Genomic DNA, 15,042 nt, shown 5'->3' with positions numbered 1-15,042 from the left:
GACATTTAAATGCATAGATTCTGTTGTTTTTCATGTAAATTGAAGAGTCTTAATTTCAAGATATTTTAAATGAATATCAGACTTTCATTTCTGTGTGTGCTTGTGTTTGTATCCCAAATGATCATCACAATTCTTTGTGCATAGTAGGAAGTTAATAAATGCTTGTTGAATGATCCATTAACATCTACTAACTTTCATTTCCCCAATGTCCACATAGCTAGGATTTCACAAGAGTACATCTTATAACATCGTATTTCTACCAAACATATTCTTGCATTAAAAGTATGGCCTACAGTACCTTCCATGAATCTTTTAGGCAACACAGGCTAGTGTTTTTCCCAAGTGTGCCCACCTTTTGGTACTGTTCCTAAAACTTCCCACCTAATAACACAGTATTGGTAGGACCATTTTGTATTTTTTGCTTAATTTTCTGAAATTCTTTTTTTGATAGTGAAATGTCAACTTTTTCATATCTATGATAATTAGGAATTACCATGGAATTTATTCAATGATTCATTTGTTTATTTATGTATTTACTCATCCATCTATCTATTAATTGGTCTGTTTATCCATTTATTTTTTTTGAGATTGGGTCTCACTATCTCACCCAGACTCATGGACCAACCCCACTGCTGTTTGTGATAGAAATTTTGACCTACTCTGTTTCTGACTTGGGTTGTTTCACTCCTCATTAGCTAGCCAATTGGCTGCCGTGCTGCCAGGGGTACCATATTGGTGCCAAACTGCCAAACTTTCTGCAAATACATTATCAGCTTTGTCTTTGCTGCAGCTCAGAACTCCTAAACTCAAGCCATCCATTAGCCTCTGCATAGAATTATCAGTATGCACCACCATTCCTGGCACTGTGGAATTCTTAAGAAATCATCTTCTAAAATCATCCAAAATGAATTTCATGGGGAAGTGAGGGAGAGAATTCTAGGAGGTGTTCTACTAATTGAAGATGTTCCCACTAGTGAATGATTTATTCCTTTCTATGTGCATGCGTAAAGATCCTTATCTCTCACAGACTGATGCAGCCTAGAAACGGTGACTTGCCATGAGTGAATAAATGTAGTAAATTAACACTTTGAGGTGCTGTGAAACTGTGGACAGTAAGCAATCTTTTGTTTGTTTGTTTCCTTTTCTAAAAGGGGAAGTCGATTTGAGAGTAGCCGAAGTGGGGCAGCTTATATTGGTGGGATTTGCTCGTTGCTGAAAGGAGGAGGAGTAAATGAAGTAGGTGTGCACATCTGGATAATAGAAAGTGGTACCAAGGTCAAAAAGCTTCCCACCATTTACATCATCATTCCTGAATAGTCCATAATGTTCAGATATCAAGTTGCCTGTGTTCATTGTTTACTAGTGTAGAACATTTAAAGGGGCGTAGCGCAATGGATAGAAAGCTGGATTTGGAGGAAAGAAGAGCTGAGTTCAGATTCTACCTCGGACAAGTTATAAGCTGTTTGACCTTGAGTAAATGACTTAACCTCTCTGAACCTGATCCATAAAGTTACAGGCGCTTCACTATGGAAATCATAGATCCTTGATGGATTGACATAGAGCACATCATCCATCCAAGGACTGGAAGACAGAATGGGAAAACATTATGGAAAACAATTGCTATTTGCATTGTCCATGTTCTATGGGAGAAAAAACGATTCTACTTAGTAATAGCCGACATTTATATGATGCTTTAAATGCTCTATAAATATAATTTTATTTGATCCTCTCAACAACCCTGGCATATAATAATATAATGTTATATTATAATACAAGAGTAATATAATGATATTAACATTATATTATTATATAATACCATATAATAATAGTAATATGCTATTATTGTGCCTATTTTACAGATGAGGACACTGATACAAAGGATGGATGACTTGCCCAGGGTCCCACAGTTAGCAAATGTCTGTGGAAGAATTTGAACTGAAATCTTCCTGACTCTAAGTCCAATGCTCTATCCACTGAGCCACTTAGGTGCCCGCTTTTATAAGTGACATAAGAAATAAATAGGAAAAAAAAGTATATGAAGCTTCAGCTCTACCTATATTCAGCAAAGCCTTGTTCATTCCTCAGAAATTCTTCAGAAAATTGAGTCATTCTCTGGATGTTGTTACTTTCTAACTACCAGATTTGGAATTCACTGATCCCCAGAGAATTTGGCCAGTTCTGAAGGAAAGCTTGACCACTGATTTTTCATAAGTATTCTCCAAAGGCAGTTTCTCTGGGTAACATAAGTCTGAACAAAGTAGGCTAAGAGAATATCTTCTAGAACCTCTAGAACCATTGGGAGATCAAGTATAAATTGTATATTGATGGTACTACTCAGATTTGAAGAATGTTTTTCCTATTGACCAAGAATGAATTCTTGAATGAACGCTGCTCTCAATCTCAAACTTCTTTCTTTGCATCTGGAGGCAATTGTGGTTGTTTTTAGCGGGGTGAGGAAGGGGATATTTTGATTTCTGAAGTTTCCCAATTAAGAATAAGCCATTGAAGGACTCAAGGAAGATTTTTGCTACTGACTTCTACCTGATAGCAGCCTAAAGGTCCTATTGTGTTGTTGTAGAAAAGTCTGAATTTTCATTTAGAGACAGGTGTCACCTGGCTTCAGTTTTAGATTAAGGTAGCAACCCCAATAGATCAAAGGCAGATCAAACAAGTGACATCTTACTGTTTCCTTCAGGACAGTGCCCACCACATAGTTGGTACATATTAAATGCTCATTAAATTGAATTCTCTGTGAATGCCCAATATTCTATACCAACCGAATGTGTTGAGCCTGTGTTGAAGTAAATTCCTGAAGTTTACTTAAGCTTGGTCAAGTTCTGAGATTTTTTTTTCTGGTCCAGTTTGATAAGAATGACTTTTTACACATTTTGTTGTTTGTTTTTTTCCAGTTTGGTAAAACAGATTTAATGGCAGTCACCCTTGCCCAATCACTGGCACATAATCTTGGTATTTTCTCAGACAAAAGAAAATTAGTAAGCGGTAAGTTTTAAAAAGTTTAGATATCAGTATCAGTAAAGCACCTGTCAGTAGCATTTTACACATAACTTTGTTTGGAAAGTACTTTTATAAGGTGAAATTTTGGAATGGGATACTGGAATTGATATGCCCACCTGAAAACGTTAGGTATCGCAAAGTAAGTGGCCAGGGGGAGGTCATGGTCTTTGGTAAAATAGGAATGATTAATTTTTATGATGTTGGTAGAATAAAATAAAAAGTAAAATAGAATTTAAAATAAAATAAAATTTTGTGAAATAAAAATGCATGTCTACTATATTGATAAGTTCACAGAAACAACGTGGAATCATAGATAGAGAGTTGGCCTTGAAGCTAGAAAGGACTGAGTTTAAATTCTGCCTTGATACATATTGCCTGTGTGACCTTGGGCAAGTCACTTAGCCTCTAAGTGTCTAGACAACTCTCTTTGATTGTAAGTTTCAGTGAAGGTGCCTACATAGTGTTCTCATTTGGATGTTCTCTTTACTAATGAAATCATAAATCTGGTCCCTATTCCTAAACTCTACTGAAGATTAATAGTAGAAGTGAATGGAGGCAACTTTAAGGGTAAACTAAGGTCAGAATGCTAATTTTCCAGAAATTGAATGGACAGTCCTAGTTATGTAGTGTCAAGGCAAGAGGTATATGTGTAATACATTTTTTTAAAAATGAGTTTATATTTGTAAAGCTATTTAGCATGGAAATATCTGCATAGTAGGAATCATTACGTACTTAATTCAAAACTGAACACATTCCTTGATCATTTCAAAATAAAGTTATTATTGTTCATGGAACCAGTAAAATCTGTTTAATAAATAGCTGCCAGGAAGTCAGATCTATCTGTTTCCATGTAATTGAATTTGTCCATGAGTAGTCAGGTAGCCATATCACAATTTACCTTTATCTGTATTTAGGATGTGTCTTTTCTGTGTTGGCCAAAGGATGCTCCCCTTCTCCCCTCCCCACTCCCATGTATAATTCTAATATTATCATGTTGCTTTGAAGCTGGTCCCTCTAGGAGTATTTTGATTCTGTTCAACATTTTGTTGGGAATTTAACATCTTTGAAAGAAAGAAAATCAATAGGATATTTTGAATGAATATTTGCTTTGATCAGGGTAAAGTAAATACTGAGGAAAAGATGGAATCATAAAAAAAATTCCAGAATGCAGTATTTTGATTAATTGATGTGGAAGGTATTGCAAACAGGGGAGCATATTTCAGGACAGTTGCTATATGTTGTTTATAAGTTAGAAATGTCAGAAAAAAATGAATAACAGGAAGTACTTTTCAAAAGATACTTGAGGAATGAGGATAAGCCAGAGATCTGTATTTAAAGTAGAAACCCTATAATACATCTACTTAAGATGCATATTATGTTTTTCTTAGGTGAGTGTAAGTGTGAAGACACGTGGTCTGGATGCATAATGGGAGACACAGGGTAAATATTGTCATTTTTTATACTCACGTATAAGTGGTAAGAAAATAATATAATATTACTTTCATAGGTGTGCTTTACTACTCAGAGTTATGATATTTACTAACCAGAATTAGGATCACTCCATAGAGGAAGCCGCACCATAGGTATTTATGGGAAATCTAGTATTGATCTTAGAGTATCATCTCTAGGGAGACAGCTCAGAGATCTCTGTTCCAGCCCTAGGCACTTTCCTGAGCTTGGGTCCCATATGACAAAACTGCTGATCTCAAATCAGATATCTCAGAGACATCCCCAACTCAGCACATCTGAAACCACTTGTTATCTTTTCTTTCAAACCTGCTCCTCTGTCAAACTCCCCTACTTCTGTTAAGGGCTTCACTGTGCTTCCCATCACCTAGGTTTGTAACCTCTGACCCTTCCTTGGCTCCCTGTTTCATTCATTCATACATTTAGTCAGTGTCAAATACTGCCATTTCTACCTCCATACGTTCTTCCAAAGATCCATCTTCTCTCTGCTCACACACCACCAACAGCGAAGGCTCTCATGATGATGGCATTTGCCTCCCACTTAGTCTATCCACTCCAGTCCATGCTCCCCACTGGCACCAACATTATTTTCTGTAAATCCACATTTAAGCATGTCACTTCTTTCTTCAGGCAATTCTGGTAACTACCCATTTTCTCCAGCATAAAATGTAAAATGTTTGGTTTTTTTAAAACCTTTTGCAGCCTGACTCCAGAGTATTTTTTCAGCCTCATTATACATCCTCCTCCTCCCCACTCTCAGCAGTCCCTTTGTACTGGCCTTCTTTCTGCCCCTCACAAAAGATCCTCCATCTCTCATCTCTGTACCTTTGCATTGACTGTTCCTCATGCCTGGGAAGTCATCCTTTCTTATCTCTGCCCCACGGAATCCCTCAAAATGTTCTTCAAGCATCACCTCCTATATGAAGCTTTTCTGATGCTCCCAGCTTCCAGAGCCTTCCTCTAATAACTTTATTTTTAACTTCTTATTTACTTTGCATTTATCCTGTATATACTGATTTTCATATATGCATCTATATGTGCACATTGTCTCCTCACTAGGATAATTAACACAAAATTTAATTCAAATCCAGAAAAGTTTAATGATAACCTGTCATGTGTTGGAGCACTGTTCTAGGCACTTTAGGGGGAGGAAATAAGTAGACTGTTCAGTCCCTGCTCTTATGCCTCTTACAGCCTATTTAGAGAAATAGAGAAGGAAAGAAAGAAAGAAGGAAGGAAGGAAGGAAGGAAGGAAGGAAGGAAGGAAGGAAGGAAGGAAGGAAAGAAGGAAGGAAGGAAGGAAGGAAGGAAAATAAGGAAGGAAGAGAGGAAAGAAGGAAGAGAGGAAGGAGGGAAAGAAGGAAGGCGGGAAGGAAGAGAAGAAGCATGGAGGGGGAGGAAGGAAAGAAGGAAGAAAGGGAGGGAGGGAGAGAATGAGCACTTGTCAAGCTCTGTTCAAACACATTATTTTCTCATTTTGTCCTAATAGCAATCCTAGGAGATAGGTGCTGTTATTATCCTTATTTTATAGAAGAGGAAGTTGAGGCAGGCAGAAATTAAATGACACGTCCACAGTCACACAGTTAGTAAGTACCTGAGGCTGAATTTGGACTCAGTTCTTGCTAACTCCTTGGGGAGAGGTGGTGCAGTGGTTAGAGTGCAGGCCCTGGAGTCACGCACTCCAACACTTACTGCCTGTGTGGCCCTGTTTGCCTCAGTTTCCTCATTTGTTTCGTAAGCTGGAGAAGAAAATGGCAAGGTACTCCCATATCTTTGCCAAGAAAACCCCCAACGAGGTCACGAAGAGTGGGACAAAATTAATTAACTAAACAACAACAACGACGGTTTCCTAACTCCAGGCCCAGCACTCTCTCCGCCATTGCCAGGGATAGCAGAAAAGCCAAAAAAGCGAAATAAAAGATAACCGTAACAATAGTAGTCACAATGACAAATGATTGCTAGATATAGAAAGGTCAACAAAGCGTAGAGGGGTTCGAGAGACTTCTGATCTTCCAATTCAGCCTCAGAAGCCCTGAGCAAAGCCCTGTTCTAGGCACTGACAGAGGCTACAAAGACAGTACAAACTGGTCTTCAGGAGTTGGCCTTCTCTTGAGGATAGGGACAGGAGGGAGGTCAGGGATCAGGGTTGAAAAGGATACACCACATATAGAGATAAGTATTCAGTTGTTGTTCAGTCATTTTTTAGTGGTGTCTAACTCTTTGTGACCACATTCGGAGTTTTCTTGGCAAAGATCCTGGAGTGGTTTGCCATTTCCTCCTCCATCTCAGAGGAAGATGAGGCAAACAGGGTTAAATGACTTGCCCAGGGTCACACCATTAGTGCCTGAGGCCAGTTTTGAGCTCAGGAAAAGGTCTAGAACTCTCTGCACTATGGTACCACTTAGCTACCCTAGATAAATGTATATAGGGTCATTTGAGGTGTGAGATCACTCACTCAGGGAATTCTGATGGTAGAGCTAAGTGTTGAAGGATACTTGGGAATCTCAAGAGCTCAGATAAGGAGGGAATGCATTTCAAATATGAGGAGACCTTCCATGCAAAGGGATGGAGATGGAAGATGGAATGCCTTGATTTTTAAAAGGTAAATGTGGTGCACCTACACTGTAAGAATGTAAGAAAATATAGAAATACGGTAACATAGAGCGATGAGAATCAGTCTTAGTGTTTGGATCACAAACATCTATCAAATGACATCGAGGCAACATTAAAGTGTTCAGGAGAGATTGATCTGCCAATAAATGAGCCTCCTTTTTCTCTGGGTAGAGGTACATGTGAGGAGGCGGTTCTGCTGAAGCAATTTAGTTTTCATATAAACTGCTGAAGAAACCTTAAGCCACATCTCTCATGCAAATGTAACCCATATGGCTTGAATAAATGTATTATGGATGAGTAGAAGTTGTCATTTTCTTTCACTTTTAAGAGGAATGTACAATATAACTACCAGCAAGAGAGACCAAAGGTGCCCAACTACTGATTTCTTTGTTTCTTTCCAGCTATTACCTCCCGAAAAAATTCTCTCAGTGCAATGTCGATGAGTATCATGACTTCCTAAATAATGGAGGTGGTGCCTGCCTCTTCAATAAACCCTCCAAGGTAAGAAAACATGTTCCTCTCATAGAGTGCAGTGCTGAACAGGCACCATTTATTTTCCATGCTTCTATAGAAACATACAAAGACAGAGCTCCAGAGATAAGAGATTTCTATTGAAGTCAATGATCCTCATTGTCTAGACTGGGTGAGACCTGCCTGTCCTGGATGATGTGAAGAGGGAACTAGTATTTGGGAAAGGTTCCCAAATGTAAGGGGATGGGGCAAAGACCCATGCGAATTTGACTGGATGTAACTGCATGTACAAAGCCCAGGAACATGACTCTGAAGGTAGTAGAAACAATGACCTTGCCTCCAGAGCTTGGTATTGTGTCTGTGTTTACCGTATTTACCCATCTGTCTACATGAGACAACAGCAGTGTCTATAAGGGTTGGAAAAAATGGGGAACCGTGACCTCCCAGAGCTGTTAGTGGTTGTGGTGGTTTCACTTGGACTTGTGATTTTACCAGTATAGGGAACTCTAAATAAGGAAATTCCTTCTACTATTCTACTCTCTAAGATAAACAGAGAGTTCTTGTGATTATTGGGCAAATAATCATGACTTAGCTTACAGCCTAAACTTGGGAGATTAAGAATGGGAAGTATGTGGAATCATCTCCATAAGCTAAAGTGAAGTTTCTGAATGAGGGGCCAAAGCCCTGAACCGGATATGGGAATGAATCCAAAGAAAAACAACATTCTAAGGCCATTAGCTAGTTAAACTTTGTACCCAGAGCTGAGAATCTCCTCTTAGACGTTGGAAAGAAGATTCACTTTCTGAAAAATTTCCATCTTGGTTTTCTATAGACAAATATTGTCACAGGTTTAAGTAAGGAAAACCACCTCACTTCAGATTTCATTCTCAGAGGCTTTTGTGTGTGTATGTGTGTATGTGTGTGTGTTTTTTTCAAGATGTGGTTTTTAATATTTTCATTAAAAAATATGAATAAAATGAACTCTGTGAAGAGAGTTAAACACAGGACTCAGGCAATGGATCCCAAGCAGACTCAGATCAGAGGCCAAGAGAATCCTTATTCACCTGACCAAGTTTTCTCCCTGTCCTCTGAAACAAGTATTTTATTTCAACTCTGAGAGAGGGAGAGGGAGAGAGACAGAGACAGAGACAGAGAGACAGAGACACAGAGAGAGAGAAAGAAAGAGAGAGGGAGAGAGAGAGAGGGAGAGAGGGAGAGAGAAAGAGGGAGAGAGAGAAGGAGGGGGGGTGGAGAGAGGGAGAGGAAGAAAGAAAGAGAGAGAAAGAGAGAGAGACAGATAGACAGATAGGGAGAGGGAGAAAGGCAGACAGAGAGAGGGAGGGGGGGGAGAGAGAAGGAGAGGGGGGGTGGAGAGAGGGAGAGGAAGAAAGAAAGAGAGAGAAAGAGAGAGAGAGACAGACAGACAGACAGGGAGAGGGAGAAAGGCAGACAGAGAGAGAGGGAGAGAGAGAGAGAGAGGGAGGGAGAGGGAGAGGGAGAGCGAGGGAGGGAGGGAGAGGGAGAAGGAGAAAGACACAGAGAGAGAGAGAGAGAGAGAGAGAGAGAAAGAGAGATTCTCTTCCACATCCAAGGCTTTTCCTGGTACTTAATAAACAGATTTCGCCTTTACCTCCTTTCAGGGTGGGTGTTCACATATCCTCCAAACCCTGTTGTTTATTATCTTTGCTCTGCCTTACAAGTACTTTACATTATCAAAACCATTCTTCTTATTAAGAAATCAAAATTTCTTGAAGGGAATGAGTAAAGGACTTTATGTACCATGTACTTCACTATAGCTCATGAAATTTATAGAGAATGTTGTGGTCACTGATTAGAGGTGAAAGTGGTTCCGATTATTTTCATCAGGCATTTTGGATACATTTGCATGTTAAGCTTTGTCCCAGCTAATTGTGTGAACTGGATTTTCAACTTCTGTAGCTCACGGAGGTACAGGGAACTGTCTAGTAACCATTTCTTCTTTCATTCCATATCCTTGCTAAGGAATTTAGAAATTGTATTGCACTATATTGCAGAATAGCCAAACCCTTTCAAAAACCTCAGGGAGGTGAGGGAATATAATGAAAGGAAACCACTGCTGCTTTTAACAGTGAAAGAGGCTGAGGGCTTTTTACTGAAATAGCTTTTGTCCCAAGTCCAAAGCAAGTGAACACATATCTTTCATCTGCATCACTTGACATTTCAGGTTTTCAAAGCTGCCTCACTTATGAGGGTCACTTTCAACCTGGAGTAGAAAATAAGGAACAGTTACTTCGTTTGTGAAGGCATCACTGGGAATGGGGTCTCTTCGGGTGCAAGATTTTTAGATCTGGGTAGTTACGAAAGGCCATATGTGTACATCTGAATACCTGTTGTCTCTTTTGTGTGAAATTTAAAAATTTAAAAAATTTTTGTGGTAAATTTAAAAAAAAACCACCTTGTTTTCAATTACAAAAATTTATTATTCACCAACTCTTCTTCCTATTTCCATGTCAAAGAAAATAAAACGTGGTCCACAGAGTAAAAGTAAACCAGTATTTTTAATAACGAAATAACAATGGCAAAGATGGTATGGCACAATGGAATGATGGACTGGATGGAATGTAAGCTACTTACATATTTACAGAGTCAGATTTCTTTCATTCTTGGTATTTTTCTATGTGCAGTGCTAAGAATTGATGCATAACACATGATCATTGATTGACCCAGGCATGTGATATCATTGGTGGTTCCTGGTGAGAAAATTTTTCCACCAAGTCATGTTGGCATCTTAGTGAGCTGCTTGGGCCACCGAGAGGAGGAGGAGCTTGCCATTTTGGGTCAGAGACAGGACTTGGAAAGCAGTTGGTCCTTTGCATCTAAGCCTGGATCGCTAGGTACTATACCACACTGACATTTAATTAACACTTGTTCATTATTTGAGCAGATCTGATTTCTAGTTCCTCTTTTTACATATGAAACAACTTTTCCTTATTTTCCATTTCAGATCAAAGGTGGATCTTCTAGGCAGGTCAGCCTTACAAACCATAAACTCCCCCATGGAATTCTTTGTTTCATTCAAAATTCTGCTCAAGTGTCATCAGTCACTTGAAGTTTTCTCCCAGTGGCATTTTTATTTATATGTTTAGTATAGGAGGCAGTGCATACAGAGAGCTGACCTTGAAGGCAGGAGAACCTCATTCTCACCTCTGGCCTAAACTGGTTTTGTGTCCCTGAACAAGTTTCTTTACCTCTAATGCACCAAGAAACTCTCTAAGAATCTAAGTAGTAGAGAAAGTACCTACACTAGCAGAGGGAGTTTCTTGAGAGTTCATTAAATTAATAAAATTCATATTTATTTATATATCTTGTCTCCTCTAATAGGTCTTACATGGTTTTGGGGTGGGGCAGTTTCATTTTCATCGTCAATTACAAAATCGATGCTTAAATGATTGTTGATTGACTGGAGTAAAGACTTGTGTTCTAATCCTTTGTCAGCAAGAGCTACTTCACCTCTCTGAACCTGTTTCTTTCTCCGTAAAATGGAGACAATAACATCTGAATGCCTGTTGTCTCTTTCGTGTGAGTTGTATTCCTGATAAATTAAAAAAAACAACAACCTTTTTTTCAATCACAAAAATTTAATATTCACCAACTTTTCTTCCTATTTCCATGTCAAATAAAATAAAATATAAAATATAAAAGTAAAATGGGATTAATATTTATAGGGTTGTTATGAGGGTTACTTTGCAAACTTGAAGATGCTATAGGAGTGTCAGCATCATCGGTAATTATCATACAGCATAAATAGCTTTGGGGCAAAAGTTGTAACTGGCCCCAGGCACATATTCAAAGTTAAGTTACTCAAAGCTTCTGAGTCTGTCCACAGAACAAATGAAGGAACTTTTGGATAGTCTGAATAGTCTCTACTAAGTTTTATACTTGTGAAGCAAACCCCCTGTATCATGAGGGAAAAAAAATATCCCAAATGTTTGGCTACGTAGTATTGAAATTGGTAGTGATATGAGTGGGGTACAATTCTAGTCAGTAACTGGACCATCTAATTCAGATGAACAGAAGTCTCATCTGAAGACATTTGGCTACATCTGAAAACAGAAATAGTTTGACTCTTGGTCCTAAATTCATAGAATTGAGAGTGGAAAGGACCTAGGAGATAGATCATTGTATCTTAGCCTCCTCATTTTACAAGGGATGAAATAAAGGTGTTAAGAATTGAAGGGACCTGCCCAAGATGACGTGGATAGTAGGGAGTAACACTAGGATTTGAACCCAGGGCATTGACTCTGCATCAAGTGCTTTTCCCATTGCACTCCCACTTGGAAAAAAAAATTCCCAGTCCATGCGTGTGTTATTGACAGCTTCCATCCGTGCCAGTCACCTTTATGATTAAGTTTGAATCTCATCTTCCCCCGGATCCTATAAGAGAAAGTTTTAATATTTGTGGTTCCCTTCCACAGCTGTTAGATCCTCCTGAGTGTGGCAATGGCTTCATCGAGACGGGAGAAGAGTGTGACTGTGGTACGCTTGCAGTAAGTATTTGATGGTGGCCAGACAACCCTGAAACCCCCTGCCTTTTCCCACTGGGATAGTAGAAGCTTTGAAATGTAACGTAGAAAATGCTTAGCATTATTCCTGGTGAGGACATTCCTCTCCCAAGGCTTGTTGGCCCCTTAGTGAGCTGCCTGCCCCCGAGAGGAGGAGGAGCTTACCCAGGGTCAGAGGCAGGACTTTGAAGCCAGGTGTTCCCCTGTACCTGAGCCTGGCTCACAAGGTACCACATCACACTGGCATTTAATAAACACGCGCAGAGAAGCTGTTTGAATTTATCATGGAAAGATGATCATTTGAGAGGGAGAAATAGAGTGAATTGAATCGAGGAATGAGACACTTACATCATGCAATGTGTTTTACAAATGTTTCTGCTTCTCAGGAGTGTGCCCGGGAAGGAGCAGATTGCTGTAAGAAGTGCACCTTGACAGAAGACTCCCAGTGCAGTGATGGCCTGTGCTGTAAAAAGTGCAAGGTACAAGAGTACTAGCTCTTAGCCAGTTGACAGGAGGTGATTGACTCACTCCAGATCATGAAGATGATGGGAATAGTATTCGGTGGGGAGCATGGATGTATTGTTTAAAATTAGGTAACAGTAATCTCACTATTGTATGTAAATGGAAGCCAGTATTCATTTAACCCTTCTTCCTTCCCTTGTCTTCTCCTTTCCCTTCCCTTGAAATCTGTTCCCAGGTCCCAGCTCTGTTGCTCACTTCTCTTTGTGATATAGCAAGTTACTTAACTTTTCATCACCTCAGTTTCCTCTGCTGTAAAATAGTCATTAAGCATATACTGTGTACCAGGGTCTATGCTAAAGCACTAGGGATACAAAAAGAAGCCACTCCATTGCTTAGCTCTGGGCATTTCGTGGACACTCCTCCATCCATGGAATGTGCTTTCTCTAAGAATCCCATCTTCTACAGAAAGCTTTTCCCAAGCCCTCTTAATTCTAGCGCTTTCTCTCTGGTAAACAACCATGTACAAACACGCTGTATACAAGAAAACCAGGAATTAATTACGAGAGAGAAAGCGCTAGAATTAAGAGGGCTTGGGAAAGGCTTTCTGTAGAAGATGGGATTCCTAGAGAAAGCTAGGGAAGGTAGACAAGCCAAATGGCAGAAATGAGGAGAGAGCACATTCCATGGATAGAGGAGCGTCCATGAAATGCCCAGAGCTAAGCAATGGAGTGGCTTCTTTATGGAGTGGTAAAAAGGCTAGTGTCACTGTACTGAAGAGAGGCATGAGAGGAAGCTGGAAGACTGGAAAAATAGGAGGGGCTTAGTTTACGGATGACTTTGAATCCCAGAGAATTTTTTATTTGATCCTGGAGGTAACAGGGAGCTAAACAGGGAGGTGTTTATATTGGGGAGTGACATGGTTGGACCTGCACTTTAGGGAAATCACTCTGGCATCTGAAAAAGGCTGGATTGGAGCTGGGAAGCAATGAGACAGGGAGACCCATTGCAGCTATTGCAGTAGTCCAGACATGAGGAGAGCAGGGCCAGCTCCAGTGTGATGGCCGTATGAGAGGAGAGAGATAATGTTCTGGACTGGGATGATTTCAAAGAACTCTGCCATTTCTACATCTATGAACCAGTGATTCTCCTTTGCCAAGGTATTTTTTTTTTAAAGCTTTCTATGGGCTCAGCCCTATTTTAGGTGAAGTGAAGGGAAAGAAAGACACTTAGGACACAGGTGATTGAATATAAAATTTAGAGCTGGATTTTATGGATCATCAATTCTAACTTTCTCATTTTGCAAATGAGGAAACTGAAGTCTGGAAATGATCTAACCAAAGGCACAGGAAGTAGAAGAACCTATTGCAGATTAGTTCTTCACATTCCAAATTCAGTGCTTTTTCCATTAGACTTTATCACTTTTTTTCCCCAGTCGTAACATTTTTCTCATCCTTTCAGTCTAAGAACTAAGTGGTCTGAGCTCAGTAGCTTTTGTGCTCTTTGCTATAATCTGCCTGTCTACTAAGTGCTTTTTGAATATTTTTATTCACTTCTTTGATTTATGCAATTGTTCCTTCTGTGATAAAATCATTTCAAAGTCCCAAGACAACAAAACATAAAAATACCCAAAAGAGACTAGAAAAATGGTCCCTGCCCTTTAGAGAGTTCTTAATTTCATTAGGGAGACAAGAAAAACACATAAAATGACTAAATAGCCATGGAAGGCAGTATATGACGAAGTGTTAGGTGAAAGATAGTTGAATTTCTAAGTTCAAGATCACAGTGGACAAGGCTGATAGGGGAAAGGAAGACTTCAAGGCTTTATCCCTAGCAAACCTGGGTATCTGGGCCCAAATCACAAGAGAATAGTTGCTCAGTCGAATTCAGGAAAGGACTTTCACTCCTTTCTGGAGGCCAGATCATCTCATGCTTTTGTTTGTGTTCATGTAGTCCTCAGTAGAATGGAAGCTTCTTCAGGGCAGGCCTTCCCAACTTGAGCCCTTACCACTTCCTTGATCACCATTCTGCTCCCAAGCCTCCTGCTAAGGTGGCCTTGCCCTTGGACCCACTAGCTCTTTTTTCATAAATTGTGAACCAGTCTGTGGTTTTGTATCTTTACTATCTTGCTGTAGAACCTGGTACCAGACTGTCTACACCAGAGTCATTTGACCATCCCACCTGTGTTGGGACTAGGATGACGTTGGAATTCATACCTATAGGACCACCAGCAGTAGTCAGCTTGTCTTCTAACAAGACAGCAGAGCTCCTCAAGCCCCCTCACATGCCCTAAAGCCGACATGACCCATCCCAGGTTTGGGGGCTCCTTCCCAGGGCTCTCCCCACCACCTCCTGTCAGAAATATAGAGACTGCAGCCCTTGTATGTGCATCCCTGCAGGAGGCCCAGGAAGCCAGCGACCATCTCCCACTTCATTCCTTTTGCACTCCATGATCTGGGTCCTGTGACTGCATTTT

The 15,042-nt window shown here is 39.9% G+C and overlaps 1 protein-coding gene across 10 annotated transcripts in view; it reads left to right on the top strand.

Moving 5' to 3' along the window:
* Positions 1-15,042, top strand: part of ADAM22 (ADAM metallopeptidase domain 22) — a 262,858-nt gene that overhangs the window by 183,877 nt on the left and 63,939 nt on the right. For all 10 annotated transcript variants that reach the window (XM_072651557.1, XM_072651551.1, XM_072651554.1 and 7 more), the window contains exons 12-17: positions 1,152-1,236; positions 2,910-3,000; positions 4,404-4,455; positions 7,497-7,596; positions 12,021-12,092; positions 12,494-12,586. In XM_072651557.1, coding sequence (XP_072507658.1) covers positions 1,152-1,236; positions 2,910-3,000; positions 4,404-4,455; positions 7,497-7,596; positions 12,021-12,092; positions 12,494-12,586 — 493 coding nt within the window. The remainder of the gene's footprint in view (positions 1-1,151; positions 1,237-2,909; positions 3,001-4,403; positions 4,456-7,496; positions 7,597-12,020; positions 12,093-12,493; positions 12,587-15,042) is intronic.

This window comes from Notamacropus eugenii, chromosome 3, assembly GCF_028372415.1.
Source record: "Notamacropus eugenii isolate mMacEug1 chromosome 3, mMacEug1.pri_v2, whole genome shotgun sequence".
Taxonomy (NCBI): domain Eukaryota; kingdom Metazoa; phylum Chordata; class Mammalia; order Diprotodontia; family Macropodidae; genus Notamacropus; species Notamacropus eugenii.
The sequence above is the reverse complement of the archived record's forward strand: the minus strand, read 5'-3'. Positions and strand labels throughout refer to the sequence as shown.